Source organism: Psittacula echo (assembly GCF_963264785.1).
Source record: "Psittacula echo genome assembly, chromosome: 5".
Taxonomy (NCBI): domain Eukaryota; kingdom Metazoa; phylum Chordata; class Aves; order Psittaciformes; family Psittacidae; genus Psittacula; species Psittacula echo.
Window position 1 is genome coordinate 17,880,380 of NC_137739.1, and position 21,504 is coordinate 17,901,883.

Sequence of the window (21,504 nt, forward strand, 5' to 3'; positions counted from 1 at the left end):
TGGCTTCAGGACAATGTTAATTTTTATTAGCAGTTACAGTAACTGACAGAATGTAGACAAACGGCTAGTGTGACTCCCAACTGCAAGCATGGTTGCAGGAAAGAAGTTCAGATAGGTACAACCCAAACCTATCTCCTGTCACTTGGAACAAAATGTATTACAACTCTTGGGTGTGTTGTCATCTGGGTAAACCATTTGAAGGTCACTGTCCCATTGATAATGACCTGGGCCTTTAAAAAGAAAGTCAGTTTGAAGACTGATGGGAAACCATTTTTAAGTTTCCAAGATGGTTACTTCTAATACAGTGAAGGAAAAATGGGTTTGAGACACTCTAAAAAATACTTTGATACCTGTCTGTAACACAATGATGTTTAGATGTAAGTATGTATAAAAGAGAGTCTCCTGTGCTATTGGGTGATTCAGGTGCAACGTCTCCTGAATACACAGAGTTTACATAGAATATCCTTCATGGGAGGCTGACCAGGATGTTCAATGACCAATCTATGATAGATGTATTGATGGCACTTTCCATATTTATAAGAATCAACAGTGAAACAGAAGAGGATAAAACAGATGCAGTTTCAGATACATCTCTTCCATCTTCAGATCTTGTTGACCTTTTGCTATCAGAAGCTACAGAACTGCTAGCGCCAATCCTCTCCAGCCAGGATGGTAAGCACTGAATTTACTGGAAAAACCTGAATCCAAACAAATCTCCAGGATATCTCTTTGAGTTATTTACAGTTTCCACCACTTTCTATAACCATATTTTTTTGCCATACCAGTTAAGCCTCCTATACATGTACCTGATGCTCTCCTCCTAACTGAGATGTAATTGCCCTCCCTGCATCCATGTGACTCATCCTTGAATCCGAAATGCAGACTCGAAGCCTAAGGAAGCAAAGGGTGTGATCTGTGCCTAGGGCCAGAGGAAAGGCATTTATCCAGGGGAAAAACTGAACAGGCAGGGGGATGGTTTCATCGAACCATAGAAATGCTGTTTGAAAGGAACTGCTGGAGATCAGGAGTCAAATCTTCTGCTCTAGGTAGGACCATCACACTAGATCAGATCTGTGGCAGGTGTGAAAGCTGTGCTTTCAGCTCTAGTGCTGGAGATCCACAGTCTTTCTAGATAATGCATTCCCCACGCTGCATTATGCTCTTGTGAAGAAGATTTTCCCAGCATCTAGTCTGAACTCCCCCAGGTGCAGTAAGTGGCCACTTCCCCAGTTATATTATCTCCCACTACCAAGGACAGCTTGGCTCCAACATCCTTCTAACTGCCCTTGGGTAGGAGTGAGATTGTCTCTCAGCCTCCTCTCTGCCAGGCTAAACAAGCCCAGCTCTCAGCCCCCGCCAGCCTCTCCTTGCAGGTTATGAGCCCTGGGGCTCCCTTTGCTGGATCACGTCCAATTTCTCAAGAGCTTTGTACCAGGGATCCAAACCTTTGTTACACCATCCAGGTATGACTACAGCAATGCTGAGCAGGTGAGCACAGTAATCTCCCTGCTTCCTTGGTGTACAGTCAGCCTTGACTCCCTTCCTTTTATATGTCTGTGGATGGGAGAAAATCAAAGAAAAGGCATCTAGCTCCAAGGGAGCCAGAATTAACTTTCCCAGTCCGGGTCTCTGAGCTCAGTCCATGAGCTATAAAAATTTATTGGCAGCAGTTATTTGACCCCACTTGCCTCCTTCCATGCAAAACAAGAGTTTCTGTTCTCCTCCATGTCACAGCCAGGTGAGTGTGCAGCCCCAAATAGGTGCCCAGTCTTTACTCTTTGGTGCTATTCACCAACTGAACATGGCCATGGGCCAGCGTTGTCTTTGTTTCAAAGCACAAACAGAAGGAAAATAATTGTAGGCTTTAAGGAGCACCTCTGATATATGAGTATGTCAGCATTTTCTGAGTTCCTGCATCATTTAAATGTGCATTATCATCATGCAGCAGTCCTACTTGCATTGGGCATGTTTTCTAACCCTACACTTGGCTGTGTGCTTCCATCTGCAGCTTCGCCATGTGACAGGGACCAGTGCCTGCCTGCTGAAGGAAACCCAAATTACAAGGAGTAGGTGTCAAAACTGCTGGTCTGTAATACACATACTAAAAATTCCTGTTTGTTTGGTCGGCGTATTTTAATCAACTTTTTTGCTTGACAACTTTTAAGCAGATAATCAGGTAGAGGCCTCCAGATGGCTGTCACAGAAATACATCCCTTCCTAGATAGCAAGAGACTTCCTGCCCTTCACAGTAAATTACAGTGTGAATTCCTGGATCTCTTTTGTTTTCTAAACTGTTCTTTTTCCTTCAGGCCAGATTGGAATTTACAGGTCTATGGCTTGTCTAGCTGGCATTTTTATAGACCACTGTGTGTTCTGAGTAAGGGAAAAAGCATCACTCAATGTGTTAATCTTTCATATTGGGGTATCAAGAGAAGTCCCAGCCAAGGAGAGCAGGGCAACATGGCTTTGTTTGGACCTTCAGTGTCTTAAGAATTTCCCTAAAACCTCTTAAATGGCTTATATTTAACAAAGCTATGTCCTAAAGATATCTGTTGAAAAGGCATTTTGAGACCTAAATGTCTACATCCACTGTCTTAGCTGATCACCCTAACTCAACCTGAACAGCTGCCAGCACAGCTTTTAGTTAGGCACACAGTAGACATTTGCAAACCATGGTTATGAAAAGCATCTTCAGACAAACAGATGTCCGGTACAATCCACTTAGCCATGCAAGATCCATGGACGACTCCTCTTCCCTAAATAACCAGTGTTGTTTTCATGTTATCTTCTGTGTCCTTCTCCCCAGACTATGTAAAACATTTCATTCCTCATTTACAGCCACCTTCATCAGAAGACCACGTGGCCCCCTCCTGCAAGCCAGCCCAAGAGTGACCAACCACAGCCACCAAGTCCAACCAGCGAACTGCCTCAGAAGCCCACCTAAACCTCCCGTGGCTTGCTCATGCTCCAGACCACCACTGTCCATAGCACAGCTGCTGCTGTGCTGGGAGATGGGAAGACCATATCACAGGTGCTTCAGCTTCCAGGCAAACCAGACTGAGAAATGAGCTTTCAAACACAAGACTAACTCTTCCTAACTACCCGAGACTTTTTCAGCAACCTCCCCTGCGTGCCTACCTCTGAGTTATCATACAAGGCTATTTGCTCATGGTTTTGCAGCTTTATAGGAAAAATACTCTCAAGAGGCTACAAGAGCCTGAATTTCACTGGCAGCCTTTTAGAGCTTGTATTCTGGGCAGTAAAAGAAGCATGAACATACCCAAGAGACTCAGGGGTCTCCAGCAGACACCTTTTGATATTTCACAAGAAAAACCAAAGCATATTTAGCGACTGTAATCAAAGCAGCTTCATCTGTGGCTTTCTAGCTGTCTTGGGATAGGTACTTCTCTTTTTATTCTATTTGTATAGCTTATCCCAGCTGCAATGCTTGAAATGCAAAGCACCAGCTCAGCTAGTTGGTGGACAAAGAGTGAAGAGATAACCAGCTGTTTGCTATCAGTGAGGCCATCTTGCTGAACACCAAGCACTCCCCAGAATGCAGAGCACATAGTGAACACAGTAAAGGCCCCGCAGCGTCACTTGGAAATTAGATACACATGATGCAAGATTGTATTGCAAGATAGCAATGAATGGGGTAGAGCTCCGAGATGAACAGAAGCTCTGGAAAATAAAATGGAAACTCTACCCATAAGGCAGTTGCTTTCTGGGTTGTGATTGCAGTTGTTAGTTCAGCGTCTCTGCAACAAAGACCTTGCCCGAGTCCATTTGTTCCTCCCTCTTATTTTGGCAGCTTTTACCAAGATGCATTGAGAAGCTGCAGGAAAATGTGGTGCATTCTGGCTTCTACACAGGATTGCTACGATACTTCAAAGCTCCTTTGTGGGGGTTCAAAGCATGTGGATCCTTTATAGCCTAAATAAAGGCTTGAGAAAAATATGACTCTCCCCAGTATTTACTGTACTCAAAGGTATCACTGCACTGCTAAAACCATAACTGTGTGGTGGAGCTTCACAGACACATAAATAACCAGTCTGAAATATTGGTTAAACTCAATTTCATAGCACAGGGTAGATGAAATGTTTTGAATGCATGCCTCAGAATATAAATGAAAGGACTTCTTTTAAAAGGAAACTTTTTTTTTTTTTTTTGACCACTCACAAGGTATATTCCCAGGAAGATGTTTGCAACAAATATTAATCTTGGGATACCCTATGGCTAATAGCTTGTTCCCAGGTGCTTCTGTTTTGATGGAATGACAGCAAATACTGGTGTTACTTTTGGGTTTAGCCCTATGTTGTCATCTCATGTGTTACGTAGACAGGGCAGAACTACAGGAAGACATGCAAGAGATATACAGAGCAAAATCCAGTTTCACCAGTCCGGTCTATCCTGTCTCTGGAAAAATACCTCCAGTTCCCCTGGGGTTAGATGGCAGATCCCAATCTGCTCCTAGAAGGGTGCCTTCAAAAGCATTTGGCTGGAGGTTGCATCCTAGGGAGATCTCTCCAGCCACTGCTCACCACTTTTGCCAGAGACTGTGCAAACAAGATGCTGGGAAGCAGCAGGTCTTCAGCTGCACTGTGTCATTACATATACCCAAGGGCACTTGAGCAACCTAGGAGAAAAGGGACCAACAGAATTGTTTAGGCCAAACTTTCATCTTGTGGAAGTCATAGAGTCATAGAATCCCAGGCTGGAAGGCACCTTGAGGATCATCTGGCCTAACGTTTTTAGGCAAAGCATGACCTAGACTAGATGTTCCAGCAGCCTGTCCAGCCCAATCTTAACAGTGTTCCGTGCTGGAGAGATTATTGCAGTGGCTGTTTGCTCTCACTGTGAAAAATTTTCCTCTTGTGTCCAGCCAGAATCTCCCCAGGAGTACCCTGTGACCATCACCCCTTATCTTCACAAGACTCCTTGTAAAAAGGGAGTCTCTGTCTTCTTTTTAGCCACCCTTTATGTCAACAGGAGCTTTCCTACCAACTCTGAGAATCATGGAATTTTCTGAGAACACACGTATTGAATTCCATGTCCCTGCATGCTGGAAGGGCACAGCCCACGCCTGTCCCAGCAGGGATCAGTTACATGGTGTGAAGAAAATGCTTGATGATGCTTCCATAGACAAGTGATTTATATCTTAATGTCCTAAGAAAGAAGACTTTGTATAAAAGTATCACAGTGGGTGAGGCCATGAGCCAAGCCTGACAAAGCTCAAACATTGTGATGTTTTGTGATGCTAAGGCAAGGCAGAGGATGGAACCAGCGAGATGCTGACCCAGGGCTGCTGTATTTTGTGTATCCTGAGCTGCCTGCTAGCAAAAGAGCTGTGAAGGTATTAACTTTTTAAAACACCCAGACAGTTCTGTGCTCTCAGCTTCCTCCAGCCTCTTTGGAAAAGAAATCCTCCAGGTTTCTGTCAGCCACTGGAGATCCTTGCACTGAGTAAGGATCAAGCATTGTGTGCTTTTCAAAGCAGTCATATTCCTTAGCTGGTTTTCATTATTTTCTTTGCATTTATTATGTTCCTTTTGCCTTTGCTTGAAGCACAGAAAACTTTCTGTTCTCTATTAATAGCATTGTTACTGACTGCTACCTTCAGAGCAACTTTGAAAGCTAAGATATGACAAGAGATGTGCTCCTGGAGGAAATGTTGATTTCAGTGACCCAGAATAATAAACCTGTGTCATGATTTATTCCCAGGCAAGTGGAAGTAGGCAAAGCTCAGCAAGTCATGGAGCAATGACTCCTCACAGAACTACTGAGAGGCAAAAAGGGAAATGCATAAAGGAACAAACAGCACAGAAAGAGAAGTCAGAGTCTGTCATTCAAACAGAACTCATTTTATTTAGACAGGGCCTGCCCAGCACTCTTGCAGAGAGTTGGATTCTGTCTACATTTGCAATATGACAGCCTTCTTCTAAGATTGTGGAGATGTGCTGCTGCTACAATGTGCTATATCTAAGAGAGTCCCAGTATGACTGAACAGAAATGAGGAGGAGACTGAGGAGACCTTAGAACAGCCTTCCAATACCTAAAGGGGCTACAAGAAACCTGGAGAGGGGCTTTGGACAAGGGCCTGTAGGGACAGGACAATGGGGAATGGCTTTAACCTGACAGAGGGGAGATTGAGATGAGCTCTTAGGCAGAAGTTCTTCCCTGTGAGGGTGCTGAGGCGCTGGCACAGGTTGCCCAGAGAAGCTGTGGCTGCCCCATCCCTGGCAGTGTTCAAGGCCAGGTTGGACGGGGCTTGGAGCAGCCTGGTCTAGTGAAAGGTGTCCCTGCCCGTGGCAATGGGTTGGAGCTGGATGAGATTTAAGGTCCCTTCCAACCCAACCATTCTATTATTCTGCTACCAGGAGTATTTCTGCTAAAAATGAGTCCTGCATGGTATCAGACCTTCCAGAGTGAATAAGATGGAAAATGGCAAGTATTTTATAAGCCACCAGAGAATATGCAAACAGTCCCCTTAAATGGACATAACAAACCATGTTCAACACATTCCATGTGTATAAACTCATAAAGATCTATCAAAAGTGTGGTCAGGTGTTGACCTGGAAGCTTTGGGGGTTAAATACCACTGACATGATGGGTTTATTTTGTGTTTTTCTTATTCAAAGCAGAACTTCAGATCTTAACAGTTGGTGGGTCAGAGGCTGGGAGACCTCTTTCTCTCATAGAATAAATCAAACCGAGACATGGACAATCTAAGCACTTAAATAGCTGCAGAGAAGGGGAAGTTGGGCAGGTAGCCACCTGGCATTATCTTAAAAGGTGAATGTAGCAGTGAGCCATTAGCACAGTGTTTATCTGCAGTCTGACGGGTAAAGTAACTGAATCTGCTGTAAATGTGCCGGACTAGAGCTCATTAGCTCTCGAGTTTCACCTCCACCTGTGATCTCTGCCATCTCACTGCGTGACCTTGGGCAGCATGTTTCATCTGGTCTGAACCAGAAAAAAATGGAACTGGAGTGTCAGTGTCTCTGAGTGGCACCGGGAAGGCAAATCTCAAGGGGATACGGGGCACAATGTTCTGCCTCAAAAGGATCTGGCAGATGCCGTGATCTGAGGTACTGATGATCTGCATGTTCAGTGAAGAAAGCCTTGGTATTTTAACTTCTGCCGGCTCTTGAAACAACAGATCCAACTTTGCTTTGCTTTTGTGAAACAGAGCTGGTTTAAGTGCAAAAGGATTTTCTGTGTTCAGTTCTAGGCCCCTCACTACAAGAGAGACATTGAGGCGCTGGAGCAGGTCCAGAGAAGGGCAAAGGAGCTGGGGAAGTGCCTGGAGCACAAGTGTGATGAGGAATGGCTGAGGGAACTGGGGGGTTTAGTCTGGAGAAGAGAAGGCTCAGGGGGGATCTTATCGCTCTCTACAACTGCCTGAAAGGAGGATGCAGTGAGGTGGGGCTGGTCTCCTCTCCCAAGGAACAAATGATAGGAGAAGAGGAGATGGCCTGAAGCTGCACCAGGGAAGGTTTAGACTGGGTATTAGGCACAGTTCCTTCCCCAAAGGGTGCTCAGGCATTGGAACAGGCTGCCCAGGGCAGTGGTGGAGGCACCGTCCCTGGAAGTGTTCACCAATTGTGTAGACGAGGCCCTCAGTGACATGGTTTAGTGGTGGCCTTGGCAGTGCTGGGGAACAGTTGGACTTGGTGATCTTAAAGGTCTTTTCTAACCTGGTTGATTCTATGATTTTATAAATTCTATGACTAATGACTAAATTCTACACAATGGCAGAGGTGAAAGCTAGCCCTGAGCACTGCTGTGGAGCAGACCAGCACGTCTGTTCCCAGCACTGAAGGCTGCAGATCCTCCTCTTTCTCTCAGCTCCACTCAGTGACATGGGCTGGATCGAAGCCCAGTTCTAGAGAGTGGAAATACACTTCCACACAGCTTTAGATACAGCTCTAAAAAGCAGGTGAACTTTGCTGCTGAATTTTTAAAGAGTCTCTTTAATGTTTAAACAATGCTGGTTTTCTAACGGTTGCTGAACACATGTGTAAGAGGGCTGGAAAGAATCTTAGTGAGACAACACAGAAAGGGCTGGGCTGGCTCCATGATGCCGGTTTCTGCTGCACCATGATCTTCTTCCTGCATGGGTCTGAGTCTATCCCAGCACCTCCAAGACACACCTCAGAATTTTCTGGCCTCACTGACTACACAATTGCCACAAACCTCCCCTGCAGCTTCTTCAGAGGTCAGCTGCTTTTGTAGTAAGGTAAATACGAATAACAATACCAGGAACAACCCAAACAAGTTTTTTTTCTGCACCAGCTCACTTGAATTTCTGTTGTGTTTTTCAAATTTATGCCCACAGTTGAGGAATAAAAGTTGAGAGGAAGAGATAGTCTGCAGTGAAAAGCCCTTGGTAATGGGGAAGTGGAGGATGAATGGTATCTATCTCCAGACCAGGCGTCCTTCTGGCAGATGTTCTCCTTTCTAACAACAGAGACTGGCAGGAGTTCCTGGGATGAGCTTCTAGGGGGTGAGAACTTCTTTCTGAGCAGCTCCCATGAGAAATACTGAGGGTTGAATGCCAGCCCTTGAAGCACACCCCACTCCTAAGTGGTGGAAGACTAGCAAGAGGCTTCATGGCCTTGGGAATGCCAGGGAGTGCTGGCTCTGTGTCAGGAGAAAAGGCAGCCTAGACACTGGAAAACACCAAGGTGACCTTTTAGTGACAGGAATCATAGAATCATAAAACAGTTTGGACCTTAAAAGCTCATCCAGTTCCAACCCCCTGCCACAGGCAGGGACACCTTCCACTAGACCAGGTTGCTCCAAGCCCCACCAAACCTGGTCCTTGAACACTGCCAGGGATGGGGCAGCCACAGCTTCTCTGGGCAACCTGTGCCAGTGCCTCAGCACCCTCACAGGGAAGAACTTCTGCCTAAGAGCTCATCTCAATCCCCCCTCTGTCAGGTTAAAGCCATTCACCCTTGTCCTGTCCCTACAGGCCCTTGTCCAAAGCCCCTCTCCAGGTTTCTTGTAGCCCTTTTAGGTACTTGAAGCTGCTCTAAGGAGAAAATGGGAATTCTAGTCAGGGCTACCCAGCAGAGGAAAGGATGGGATGTTACTCACCAAACTCTCAACTAGCTTTTACAACTAGAACAAACGGAAAACTACTGCAATTAGGCCATAAAGTAGTAATGGGCTGGTGTAAGTTTTGTAGCAAGAGAATGGAAGTAATTTTTTACTTTTTTCTTCTGTTTCCTCTGAGGAAACTTAACAGTGATGGAAGAACAGGAGATAAATACCATTTCTCTGAAAAAAAAATCCCAACCCAAGTTGCATTCTGAATGTGAAAAGGCAGCATTTATTTATAAAGAACACAGATGCTGCAGGCCTTGATAACTCTGTTGTTTATAGAGCAGTGTCAGGCTGGGCTCCTCGGTCTGAGGGAGCAGAGCAGAACACTTCAGGAAACACTGCTGATCAGAAATAGGACCGCAGCTTCCTGAAATGCCTGCCCAGATAAGGAGATGCTCTACAGCTGGAAGTGATAAGGAGGCAGGAAAAGAAAAAGCCGTGGTGAATGGGAGTGTGATGTTTTTCAATAATATCACACAAAGCAGCAGCTGGTCCCTAGGAAGATCCTGAAAGGAGGCTTTGAAGGTGCAAAACATTCCCAGGCTGGGCTCCCAAATCCTCCACCACTTCTTGGAGCCACATGTTCCTCTTGCTCCAGGACCAGGCGCCTGCTCAGCAGCTGTATCTTCCACCCCAAAGCGGCCGCAGGTTGGGCATCTCTTCCTCCAGCAGAGCCATGTCCTCAGGGACCCGCACCAGATGGTGACAACCATCTCATACAGCCTTGTGGTTTGACAAACAGGGTCCACTCACAGCATGCGCTCTGAAGCACAGGGCAAGCACAATCCCCTCAAGGTTCACGAAACAACATTCAGATTTTTCAAACATACAGTGGTAGAAAAAAAGGTGGAGAGGTAAGAATGCACCTCAGTGTCCTCCTCAATGCCACCGAGCTGGATGGTCACCTTTTACCTTGCAAGGAGAATCCAGTTATGGGAACATTTAACAGAATCATAGAATCCCAGACACGTTTGGGTTGAAGGGACATTAAAAACTCATCCAGTTCCAACCCCCTGCCACGGGCAGGGACACCTTCTGATTCGGAGGAAACTCCAGGAACAAACTTGCCAACAAAGTTTTCAAGCTGACAAGCAGGTATTCTTTATTGCGGCGCCGGGAGACACGGGGGATAGCTCCTCCTAACGTGTGTCTCCCCCTATTGCTCCATACACTGCCTTATATAGATGTTGGGCATACATACATATTCATGAGGTTACGTATGGATTACATAATTTTCCAGAGAGTTCCCCGCATGCGTACAAAATTGTGGTAGGGGTCTGTGAGGGTCGTTTACTTCTTCCAGCAATCTTCATCACTTCTGGCTGCCTTTGACGCATGCGCAGTAAATGCTCATACCAGCTTAATTGGATTGTTAACACCAAAGACATAATAATCCTTCTAGCTTCCTACTTATCAGTTAGTTTAACTGTAGCCCATCCTGGACACCTGCCATTCCCGGATACTCCTTATCCCTATGTCTCGTTATTCTAGACTATTTTTCTTAAAACTATGTCAACTGTAACAACTTATCTTGCACAAGAATTCTCAGTGTTTTCTCCAGCTGTACTCTATTTTTCCCACTACATATCATGTCCCTCAGTAATTTTCCACTGCTACTGTTACAAAGCCATTACACTTAGCATTACTTAAAACTAATTCTAAAAGTTTATATATTCTATTTTATGATTTTATGGCCCCCTTTGTTTCACTTCCACCAGACCAGGCTGCTCCAAGCCCCGTCCAACCTGGCCTTGAACACTGCCAGTGATGGGGCAGCCACAGCTTCTCTGGGCAACCTGTGCCAGCGCCTCAGCACCCTCACAGGGAAGAACTTCTGCCTAAGAGCTCATCTCAATCTCCCCTCTGTCAGGTTAAAGCCATTCCCCCTCGTCCTGTCCCTACAGGCCCTTGTCCAAAGCCCCTCTCCAGGTTTCTTGTAGCCCCTTTAGGCACTGGAGCTGCTCTAAGGTCTCCCCTTAAGGAGCCTTCTCTTCTCCAGGCTGAACAAGCCCAGCAGAAAGTGCGAGTTTGCAGCTGTGTAACAAATGAAACCTCTTTGCAACGCAGCAACAGTTTAAGGCCGGGGTTAGCTGACACCTCAGCTCATGAAGTCCTGACCCCACCGTGATGTGTGGGTCTGGGCCCAGTTTGGGAGCTGCAGCTCTGCCCCCTCTACCCCAGACCCCAGGCGGGTTCCTGCTCCTCAAGGGCCGGTGCCATGCTGGGAGGCTCCTGAGGTACAACCCCCGCCAGCCCTGGCCCCAGACCGGCCCCACTCGGTTGGCTCCGCAGACGCCCCAGCCCCGCTCAGCGACATGGCGCCTGGCGCGCACGTGGCGGAGGCCGGGCCAGCCTCCCCCCCTTTACCCCCCGCAGCACAATGGACAGCGCTCTGCGGCGCCGCGCGGGGCGGGGCGGGGCGGGGCGGGGCCGGCGGTGGGGCGGGGCTGGCGCGCGCGGCGGTAGAAGTGGCGCTTGGAGCCGGCGGGAGCGGCGTGGTGCGGGTGGGGACCGCGACCGGCACCGGAGCCGCCGCTCTCGGGATGGGCCCGGTTGGGCCCCGTCGTGTCCGCGGTGAGGGGGGCGGGACTCCTCCTGTCTTGGGGTCTGTCGGGGCGGCTCTGTGAGGGAGGGCGGCCGCTGTACCTCGCGGCGTGCCCGGTGTGGCGGAGCCGGTGTTAAGGTGCCGGGAGCCGTGTCCGTGCGGCTGTGGGTAGCTGAGCGGGATATTCTAGCCCTAATGCTGTGGGGATTAGGGAGGGAGCGGGTGACCCGCGGCTGACCGAGAGTCGCTCCGGGTTTATTTAACACCAGAAGCGAGTTTCGAGTTCGCTGATTCGTGTTGGAGCGGGGAGGGAGCAGCGAGCGGGACCCGCCCTGCGGCCGTGCCGGGTTCGGGAGCGGCGCCTCCGGCCCCAGCCCACCCTCCGTGCCCCTGCAAGTTCTAAAAGGCACCCAAAAGCGGCCCTGGGATGTTTGTGAGCTCAAAGGCTGGCGCTGGTAAACTGCTGCCAAAGGTACTGGTGGATTTGGGTCAGCTCCTCTATAAAACCCCGCTGGCTGAAGGGCAGGGTTAAGCTATGTGCTGTACCTGCGTCACCTGGTTTAACTCTCCAGGTAGTGGATCTGGCTTGCGAGTGGCAGGATGGGGTTGTGGTGGCAGCACGGGGCTGATGGGGTTCATGTGTATAAAGAAACTTCACTGAGGAGGAGCTGAGATGGTTTTGTACTGGGGCTTTGCTGCACTAAGTGATCTGCTCACTGGAGCTGCTCTTGGTTTACGTGTTAAGCTGAAGTGCAGCTCTGTTCCTAAATTGAACCTGGTGGTGAGCTATTGACAATAGCAATGATGGGCGAAGTGGCACAGTAGGAGTTCTGACGGAGTAGAGGGTGCAGAACAAGGGACTTTCCTTCAGGAATGCTTGTGTACTGCTGCAGGTTGGCAAATATCAGTAATTTTGTGTGTGGCTGTGCATAATAGGTCAGTTGGTGGTTCCTTGGTGAGGAAATTGACTTACGGAGGTGTGGAAGCATTAGTCATGAAGCTTAGTTTGATATATACAAGGCCTTGAGAGCAGAATGCTGTATGCTGTTCCTTTTTTCTTCTTCCTCTCTCAGCCAAAGAGACTGTTCCTCATGGTGCTGTGAAGAATGTGTGAATGCTGTTGTTTGAATGTTTGTGTTCTTGGCCTTGGATTATAGTCTACAGCAGAATCCCAGGCATCTCTGCAAGGTGTACAGAGTGGTGGCCAGGCTCTGTGCTGGCCTGCAGCCTTCTGTGCTGCTTCACCCTGGGACCGCAGTAGTTTCTCAGAGGTAAGATGAAGTTCTGCTTGAGAAAAATGTCTGCTTCTAAAAGATAGTAAAGGCTTATGCTGGCACCATTCTGCTTTGAGGCTTCCTTATGTAAAGCTGTGAAAGACTTGTTCTCAAATTCTTATGTGAAAGAGTTCTAATGAATATTCTACAGCTTGGTACCTTCTTATCATGGAATGGTTTGTGTTGGAAGGGACCTTAAAGCTCATCCAGTTCCAACACCTTGCCATGGGCAGGGATACCTTCCACGAGACTAGGTTGCTCTGGCCTTGGACACTGCCAGGGATGGGAAGATGTTGTTGTTATATGTGTAAAGCATCAGCTACTGTGTTAACATCTATGGAGTGAAAGGCATCTCAGCAGAGGAAGTATGACACACCTTTCTCTCCGTCTTACCCTAAAAGCCCTACAAAGTCCCCCTTTTTCTAACTGGCAATACCAACTTAGCTGGCTGCTGCAGCTGCCTTTCGCATGCTGCAATAGTAGTTGAGGAAGTCTGGAATTCTGCTATTTTCAGCAGCTCTTTGTCAACAACAACTCAAGAAAACTGCTCAGTTCTCTTTCAGCTGAGAAGAAGCCGCCACAGGTGGGAGAAAATAAAGTCACTTGCTGCCCAGTTTTACTGTTCAACAGGCAGCTCTAATGTGGAAAGAGCTGAGTGAGTTTGTATTAGCCCAGATGAGAAGCAGCGGTTGGAGGCTTTGGTTTGGGGCTTTATATCTACTTGATATATAAACTCAATTTCTGATTTCCAACCATCTGCATGTTCTGTATTCTATCAAATAGACCTCTCCTACAAATAGCAGAATGAAAGTTAAGCATATGGAAAACCCCTTAGGTACATAGTTAATGATTCTAAATAAAATGGAAACACAGTTGGTATCCCTGCCTCTCTTCCCTTTGCTGTGTGTGTAGTGGTATGTGTCCCTTATGAGAGCCTGTGCAGTTTCCAAGCTCAGCTGATCTGTAGTGGTAGCTTTGTGTGCTGTGTGTTTGCCACTTCTGGTTAAGAATTTGCCTTTTCTCTGAAATGCTCTCCACGTTACTGCAGGGAAATGCACATGCCATCAGGGCTTTGTATCCTTCCATGTCATGCTCCCTTCCCTGCTCTTCTCCCCTGCTACAGTGCCAGCTGGTGTAGCTCAAGCTTATAATTGACTCTCTGCCTTGTAGGGTTTGGTTCTTTGGTTCATGTGTGAGTTGGGCTGTAGCGAAGGGGACACACAGGCTTTGCAGGGAGTTGCAGCCTGTTGGGTCTCCATGCTGCTGGCACTACTGTCAGCATGTCGTGGGATGCTTTGTGCAATGTGGTAGCTGCTGCTGCTCCCCTCGGTGTTCAGGTGTGCAATAGGTGAGACGCTTAATATCTAATTGGAATTGTTAAAGTTGTTAGATATTTTGCTTCAGTGCATTGACAGCTCCAGCTTCTGAATTGTTACCAACTGCACTGGGCTTGGCTTGCTGAAATGATGCCCTTCCCTGGTGCTACCCTGTGTAGCCTCTGGCTTTGAGTTGGGGTTTCCAAGTGATCAGGCTGTAGTTTCTGAGCCACTGCTCTTCAGCTGAGCTATGGCTCTTAATAGGTGCTTTTAGCCCAATGCAAATGCAAAGTAAGCAGGTAGCCTGGGCTGCTGTGGAGGCTGGAGTGGTATGATGGGTGTTGATAGGAGCAGGCTTATTCTGTAGTTGTGTAGTTTCTTTCTGGTTGTCTTTAGAAAGGTGGTCAAAATTATCTGTTTATAACTTGAGTGGAATACATGAGAACTTTAAAAACATGTCTGTCTTTTTGGTGCTAAAGCTCTATGAGGATGTGTGTCTTTGGCTAATACGGCCCAGCTGCCTGGTGATAACAGCTGAAAATCTTGTCATTATCACAGAATCTCAGACTGATTTGGGTTGGAAGGGACCTTAAAGCTCATCCAGTTCCAACCGCCTCCCACGGACAGGGACACCTTGCACTAGACCAGGTTGCTCCAAGCCTCATCCAGCCTGGCCTTGAACACTGCCAGGGATGGGGCATCCAGTTCTAACTATCAGTGCTAATCACCATCTGTATATGTGAACAGCTTTCGCTGCCTTTCTGATTCAGTTTTGTTGTTTTTTTTTTTTTTTTTTTCCCCAGGAATTCTAGCTGGAGTCCCCCTTGCTTTGAGAAGCAGAATGACTGTCTCGTGGCTCTGTTCTGAGGAAAGAGCATAGAAGGTCTGTCACTGCTCTTTGCGTAAGGTATGCAAGGTTTTTAGGGCAGGAGCGAGTTATCAGCTGTCTTCCACTGCTTCCCATGGATATAATAGTCACTGGTGCTTTTTCTCAAGCTTTCCTCAGCTAGAGGAGTACAGAGCAATAAACCTGTGACAATCAGTTTTGTAGTTGCTGGGGACCAGCGAGGTTATTCAAGCAGTCATGGATAAGGCTGTTGAACTATAGCTTGTGCCATCCAGTTCTGTTGGTGGTGACTTTGTTTGTGGGCTGTAGGTGATTTCTAGACTGTTGTGTCATGCGACCTCCTCCTGTGGAGGTCCCTGACCCCCTCCTACAGAGGTGCAGGAATTCGTGGTTTAGCAGGTGAGGTCAGAACAGGGAGCAAGTTACAGCTAAAAATGTTTGAGGCTTTTCTTGCTATATTTGCACTTCCTCAGAAGGTTCCTGTACAGCCAAGGCATGGCTCTTGCATCATCATATTACAGCATTGCGTTACAAGGTGCCCCGTGCCTCTTGGCTCGGGTATCTGATAAATGATAGCAGCCTGGGCTTCCTGGGTGTTTGCTCATCCCTGTCTGTTCACTTCAGTGAGAGTTGGATGCTCTGCTGATGCATTCTGACTGCATTTCTGTGTGGACTGGGTTTTAGCACCTGTAAAACTGCTAGAGATCCAGCAAGTCCTGAACATTGCTGCTTGGGTAACGTGATCCTCTGCAGAGTAACTGTCCAATTGCAAGAGCCTTCTTCTACAAACACTCCCTGTTCGCAGGTACTCCTACTTTTTGAAGTCTCTTTCCCCTTTCCCTGGCTTAGATTTTACTGTGTAATGGCATTTTGCAGCAGTCTTTCTTTGAGGGATAGTCTATTGCTGTTTGCCTTTTAATTCATATTTCTCCTCCATTTTTGGGCTTAAAATATCAGGGCTAAGTTGACTTAATGCTCTGACTGTTGAGTTCACTGCGTCATGTTGCCGAGGGCTGTATCTGCTTAGCAGTAGAATTTGAGTGGGGTTGAATCAGCATCATGTCTCAAACAAGCCGTCCAGTCTTTTGTGTTTCTGATGTTCATAGATGGTATTAATAGAAACAATATAATGGAACCTAAAGGAATCACAGAAAGCAGCCTAATAACTGCCTTTAAATGGTCTCTGTACTTCCTTGAGATGCTGGTTATTGATGCATATTTGAGGGTTAAAGCTCCAGCCAGAGAGTCTGAGGGAGGAATCCTGATGAGCACAGTGAGAGGAGGCTTGGAGAAATGAAATGCTGAGAACGGAATTGTTTCCATTGCATGCAGTTATTGCCTTGGTTCAGCTGGAAGCAGTAGGCATCCAGTCAGTGGGATGTGATTGCTAGCTTAGCATCAGGCATGTTCTTCAGGCATGCTGCTTCCTTTTCTTTTAGTGGGTTAAAACAACTGAATGCCACTTTGTGCACCACAGCATTTAAACCACCAAGATATAGGAAGCTGTGGAAGCTTTCAACAAGGGGGATTTTGCATAATGATTGCAAATTTTATGCAGAAGAGTGAGATAGGGAGAAGAACTGCCATTTCAGCCTTGCAGGGCTTCTAAGATAGGCTCCTTCTCCAGAGTACAATTGATTCTGTCTTTACATCTGTTTTGTGCTTTAATGATTGTGAGTTTTGTTGGAGCTCCAAGTTGAATTTACTGCAGTAGTGTTGGAAAGCAGCAAAGGATGCTACCGTGTGCTAGATTGGGACTGCAGGGACTTACCTTTTGCTCTGTCTCTGCCACTGACTTGCTAAGCAAGATACTGTACCTAATAGGCCTCTTCCTCTATCTGTGAGAAAGAGTTAAGGCTTCTAGTAAGTTGTGTGTGAGAGAATTGTTAGGATATATTGTAGTGGTTGGTGTAAGGGTTCTGAAATTTTCCAACTTCTTTTTATTACAGGTGTGTAGTAAAAATGGTGCAGAAATACCAGTCCCCAGTTCGAGTCTACAAGTATCCTTTTGAGCTCGTCATGGCAGTGAGTAACACTCAGCACTTTTACTTCTCCAGCTGCTAAGGGCTGTGACCTCAGGCCAGTGGGAGGTGGGGGACTGCAGCTTTGGCTAATGTGTCTTTGTGGCAACCTTATGAGTATGCTGCAGGAACAGAGATTCAGCTCTCATTATCTTTTTGTCCTTTCTTCTATTTTCCATTAAAAATAAGAATCAACATCTCAGAACTGTAAGAGAGACATTACAGGAGAAGGGGGGAAGAAGCCCTCCCAAAACAACAAACCTAAGCCTGCTGTAATTACTCTTTCACAAGGAAGGAAAAAATTGCGACATTCAGGTAGGCAGAGTCAGTTTGTGTCCAGACACTGTCTGCCTTATCTCCAGATGCCATTCAGTTTAGAATCTCTCTAGATATGATCCAAATCAGTATTGTAGGATGTGTGTATCTAGAACTTGATTCTAAGTCATACTCAGCCTTTTGGTTGAAAGCTAGAAATCTTTGGAAAAATTATTTTCTGTTCACTCTGTGATTGAAATATTGGGAGTGATCTCCAAATTGTGATTTCTACAAGAGGCTGTAATTGAAGTTCTGCTGGTGATGCACAAAGCTAATGTGACCATGGCAGTGTCCTTAGAGTTTAAAGACATTTCTGATGTTCTGGACTTTGCTGCTGCTCCTCAAGGTGTGAGTCAAATATCATTCTGAAGGGCTTGCTGCTTGCATTTCAAGGGCAGCACTAGCATTTGGGCATTTATCTAAGTAAATACTTGCTTTAAATCTGCTTGCAGACTCTTGCAAGGCTTTGTTTTGTAATCTGTTGGGCATTTCAGTCTACTGGAGGCAGACTTAGTATGTGCCACTTTGCTGCTTTCTCCATCTTCTCCCCTGCTGAACAAGGACAACAGTTTTCTTTAGTTTATTAGGGATCAAGAGTGAAGGTGGAAAGCTATAGCCATTTCAGGTAGCTGACATTCCCATAAAAGAGAGAGCCTGACTTAATACACTGCATTCCTCTTGACAATCTTGACTCTTCTAGATTCAAGTGCCAAAAGATCTGTTTTACCCCAAGTGGCCTCTATTTCAATAGTTAAAAATGGGGGAGAGATCCTTTTGGTCTTAAGTGTGACTAATGGACCCCAAAGGATCCTCAGCTCAGAGTGGTTGCCATTCATATGATGCTCTCTGATCATCTAAATAAATGCTTTTTTTTTTTTTTTTCCCCCCAACAGTTGGGCTCCCTCCCTAATCCCCCTCTGCTTATTTTTCCAGTCTTACCCAGATTTGCCACGTCTGTTAACAGCTGAGCCAGTAACATGCTGTAAAAGCACCGCAGCCAGTCTGGGGCTGATGTTTGTGATAGTGAAACTTTCCTGGCCGTGTGCTTTCTGCTCTCAGTGCATCCTGAATTAGATTTAGAGCAGTATCTTCATAACAAGTTCTGGTGTAGTCTTTGCTCTGTGCATACCTTTCCACATTCTTCTTGTCTATATTAGCAGGATAAGCCTAACACCAGATGCCTGTCAATAGACTGGCTGCTAATATAGGAAGGCTGTCTCTAGACAAATCCTCTGTAAGCTTGTTAGCAGAAAGCCTAAAGGCAGCGGTTTGATGGGTTTTGTTTTCAAGTGGTTTAGTTTTATTTGCTTTCAGTTTTTCAACATAACAGGACTTAAATTCTCTGGGTTTTCAGGATGGGGATTGTAAATGTCATCCTCTTGTTGTTCAGCAAACTCAAATTCCCATTACCTTAGCAAAGATATTAGTCCTCTTTCACAGGAAGATCAAGTTACTTGTCCAGGGTCATCCAAAGGGCTGTGGTGGAGTAGGGAGCTGAATATAGACCCCTTTAGTCCCACTCTAATGTCTGGTGAAATCATGTGTTTGCAGCAGGATGTGCTTTCTTACCAAGACAGGCATTACAAAGCAGCTTTTGAATCTAGTGGTGGGGCATGCAGGCTGAGTTGGATGCAGCTTTGTTATTGTGTTTGTGTTCAGATGGCTCTTCCATGTGTGTGGAGGCATTGCAGGCATCACAGAGCTGTCAGGTGCTTGCTGTCAGCTGCTGGAAGTTCTGCAGGGAGAGTGGGTGTGCAGTGAAGCTGTTTTGCTCTTCAGCACGTGGCATTGCTGTTAATCTGCTTCGACATAAATCTGACAGCAGCTTCCTCGGCACTGGCAATCTGCTGTTCAGCTGCGTTCATCTTTTTTCCCTCAAATGCTTTTCTGTGAACCTTTTGGAGTGCTGAGGACTTATACTGTGGTTAATGGTAGGAAAGCGGGGGTCATATGGGTGGCCTCAAGACACCTTATTTTATGTGTCCTTGTGCACCCTGCAGCCTGATACACTTGGGCTTGATTCCTCATCTGTATATCAGGAAGGGTCATACTTCCTGTGATCTGTTCAGGCTATGTCATGAGGGAAGTGGTGTTTGTTAGGAAAAATATTTTTTCTCTCAGACCCTTGGATATTTGGGCCCCGCTGTAGAAAATTGTGTGTGCTTCATTGAGATAGGAGGCCTGAGAAATAGGGTTGTCATAGCCAAATGAGGCAATGGCTTCATTGCTTCCTTGTTCAAACATGCATGGTAACACATCTTTTGTTGAGCCTTGCCTTCAGTCTCAATTTATCTTCCTTGGGCTTGTACAGGGTACATGTGTGTGCTGTTCCTCCTCTAGACAGCACAGGGCTGTGCTTGACAGATGAGCTGGTGCTCTTACTGTTAATACATTTGTTATTTTGTATTTATGGGTAATTGTGGATTTACACGAACTAATGCTTGTGCAGCTTGGGTTCTGGCATTCACAGGCAGTAGGTTTGACGTATCTTCCAAGTCCTTGGAAGGAGGATCACATTCCCCCTTCTTGCTGTCTTTGCCAGTCCTGTACATCTGAGGAACTAAAAAGGAATCTGCTTACCAAGCTTCTTCTGGTCATTCAGGAGCTCTGAATTTTTTCTTGTTAGAAGAACCCTTCCTTCTAAAAAGGCTTAAACAAAGGATGATCTTTCCATATCTATTCTAATTCACAGTACTCATATTCACCTGCTTTGTTCCTAACCTGCACTCGCTTTAAAGAATCAAAAATGTCATGCTCTTCAAATTATAACCAGTGCCTGACAGCTTTATCCCTTAAAAAGAACCTTGGTGTTTTGTTGTCTTGTCATGTTTTTCCTTTCAATTTTATCTCTTCTATTTTGCATCTCTTTTTAAGTGGGGCTGCCACTTCAAACAGCTTGTCCATGCTTCTTTGGGCCGATCTTGTCTTCAATTACATCAGTGGGTTTGAAATTGCAGATGTCTCCTGATTTTATTTTACACACAAGAAAATCCCTAAGTATAAACATACCCTTTGGTTTCTTTGTGTAATAGTTGTACTTTTAAAGCTGAAAGGTTTTGTTTGTTTGTTTGTTTTGGGTTTTTGGGGGTTTTTTGTTTGTTTTTTTGTTTGTTTTTTTTTTTGGGGGGGGGGTGGGTTGGTTGTTGTGGGTTGTTTTTTTTTTTAATTTTACTAAAATGTTATAATGAGGGAAAAATCCAGAAGGTAATTCTGCAATAGCTCATGAGTGGTGGCTTACTCTGCAACTTGTTGTGAGCCTTCTCTGTGTGGAGATGAGAATTTGATTTGGGTGAGCAAGTCCAAAATGCATAGCTGTACAGGAAACAAAGCTGAGACCATGTATTTAACATCATAGTTTGCCAGTGATTATAAGGTTTATTAGTGAATTTATTAGTTTTAGCTTTGAAAGCATAGGGAGTTTTGTTCCCATTAATTTTAGTGGTGCGTTCAACCCTTTGCACTTGCAAATGACACCTGCCATTTTCACATGCTTTATAGTATACACTGAGTGTGCTTTGGATGGTTCCTAAAGCTACAGATCTGAAATAACACCCCCCCACCCAGGGACTCTTCCATATTTGATGTGTAGTCTGAGTTGCTGCAATTGTGGTGTAAATGAGAAGCTTCATGACAGCACTTGTGTCAGTTATTTGGTCCTCTTGCCACATTGACAATGCGCCTCACATTCAGCTGTTACCACTGCTAATAGTGATTGATAGTTTCCACTGCAAGCCAAGGGTCTTCCTGCACAGCCTGATGCTGAGGGAATGGTAAAGGATGCAGAGCCTGAAAAGAGGAATGATCTGCTTGCAGGTTTTGCACCTTGAACCAAATCAAACCTTTATGACATTACTATCTGAGATTATATATTTTCTATGAAATGAAAGCTCTGCAAAACACAACACTAGTAGGTTAAAGGCTGGGTTTAGTTCAAAGCTAAAAAGCTATATATATATATATATCTATATGTAACTTGACATTTAAGCTTGCTGCATACACGATATCAGCTTTATGTTTGCAGCCTTTGAGAGATTTACTACTGTTACCTAAAAATATGTCATGGCTTTGAAAAGAC

General features: G+C 45.8%; 2 protein-coding genes across 3 annotated transcripts in view; both read left to right on the forward strand.

Annotated features, from left to right (window-relative positions):
- Positions 1 to 2,944, forward strand: part of LOC308221809 (syntaxin-binding protein 4-like) — a gene marked incomplete at both ends in the record, with an annotated part of 42,945 nt that extends 40,001 nt beyond the window's left edge. The window contains 3 exons of the mRNA XM_080619120.1: positions 542 to 672; positions 2,009 to 2,066; positions 2,839 to 2,944. Of these exons, the coding sequence (XP_080475246.1) occupies positions 542 to 672; positions 2,009 to 2,066; positions 2,839 to 2,944 (295 nt within the window). The remainder of the gene's footprint in view (positions 1 to 541; positions 673 to 2,008; positions 2,067 to 2,838) is intronic.
- Positions 2,945 to 11,619: 8,675 nt separating this feature from the next.
- The window catches only part of SEC14L5 (SEC14 like lipid binding 5), a 37,868-nt gene continuing 27,983 nt past the window's right edge, over positions 11,620 to 21,504 (forward strand). Inside the window, exons 1-2 of one of the 2 annotated variants that reach the window (XM_080617392.1) lie at positions 11,620 to 11,685; positions 17,043 to 17,118. In XM_080617392.1, coding sequence (XP_080473518.1) covers positions 17,056 to 17,118 — 63 coding nt within the window. In that variant the 5' untranslated portion in view covers positions 11,620 to 11,685; positions 17,043 to 17,055. Of the gene's footprint in view, positions 11,686 to 14,580; positions 15,154 to 17,042; positions 17,119 to 21,504 lie in introns of those variants that run through there. The other variant, XM_080617391.1, reaches the window with a different exon arrangement.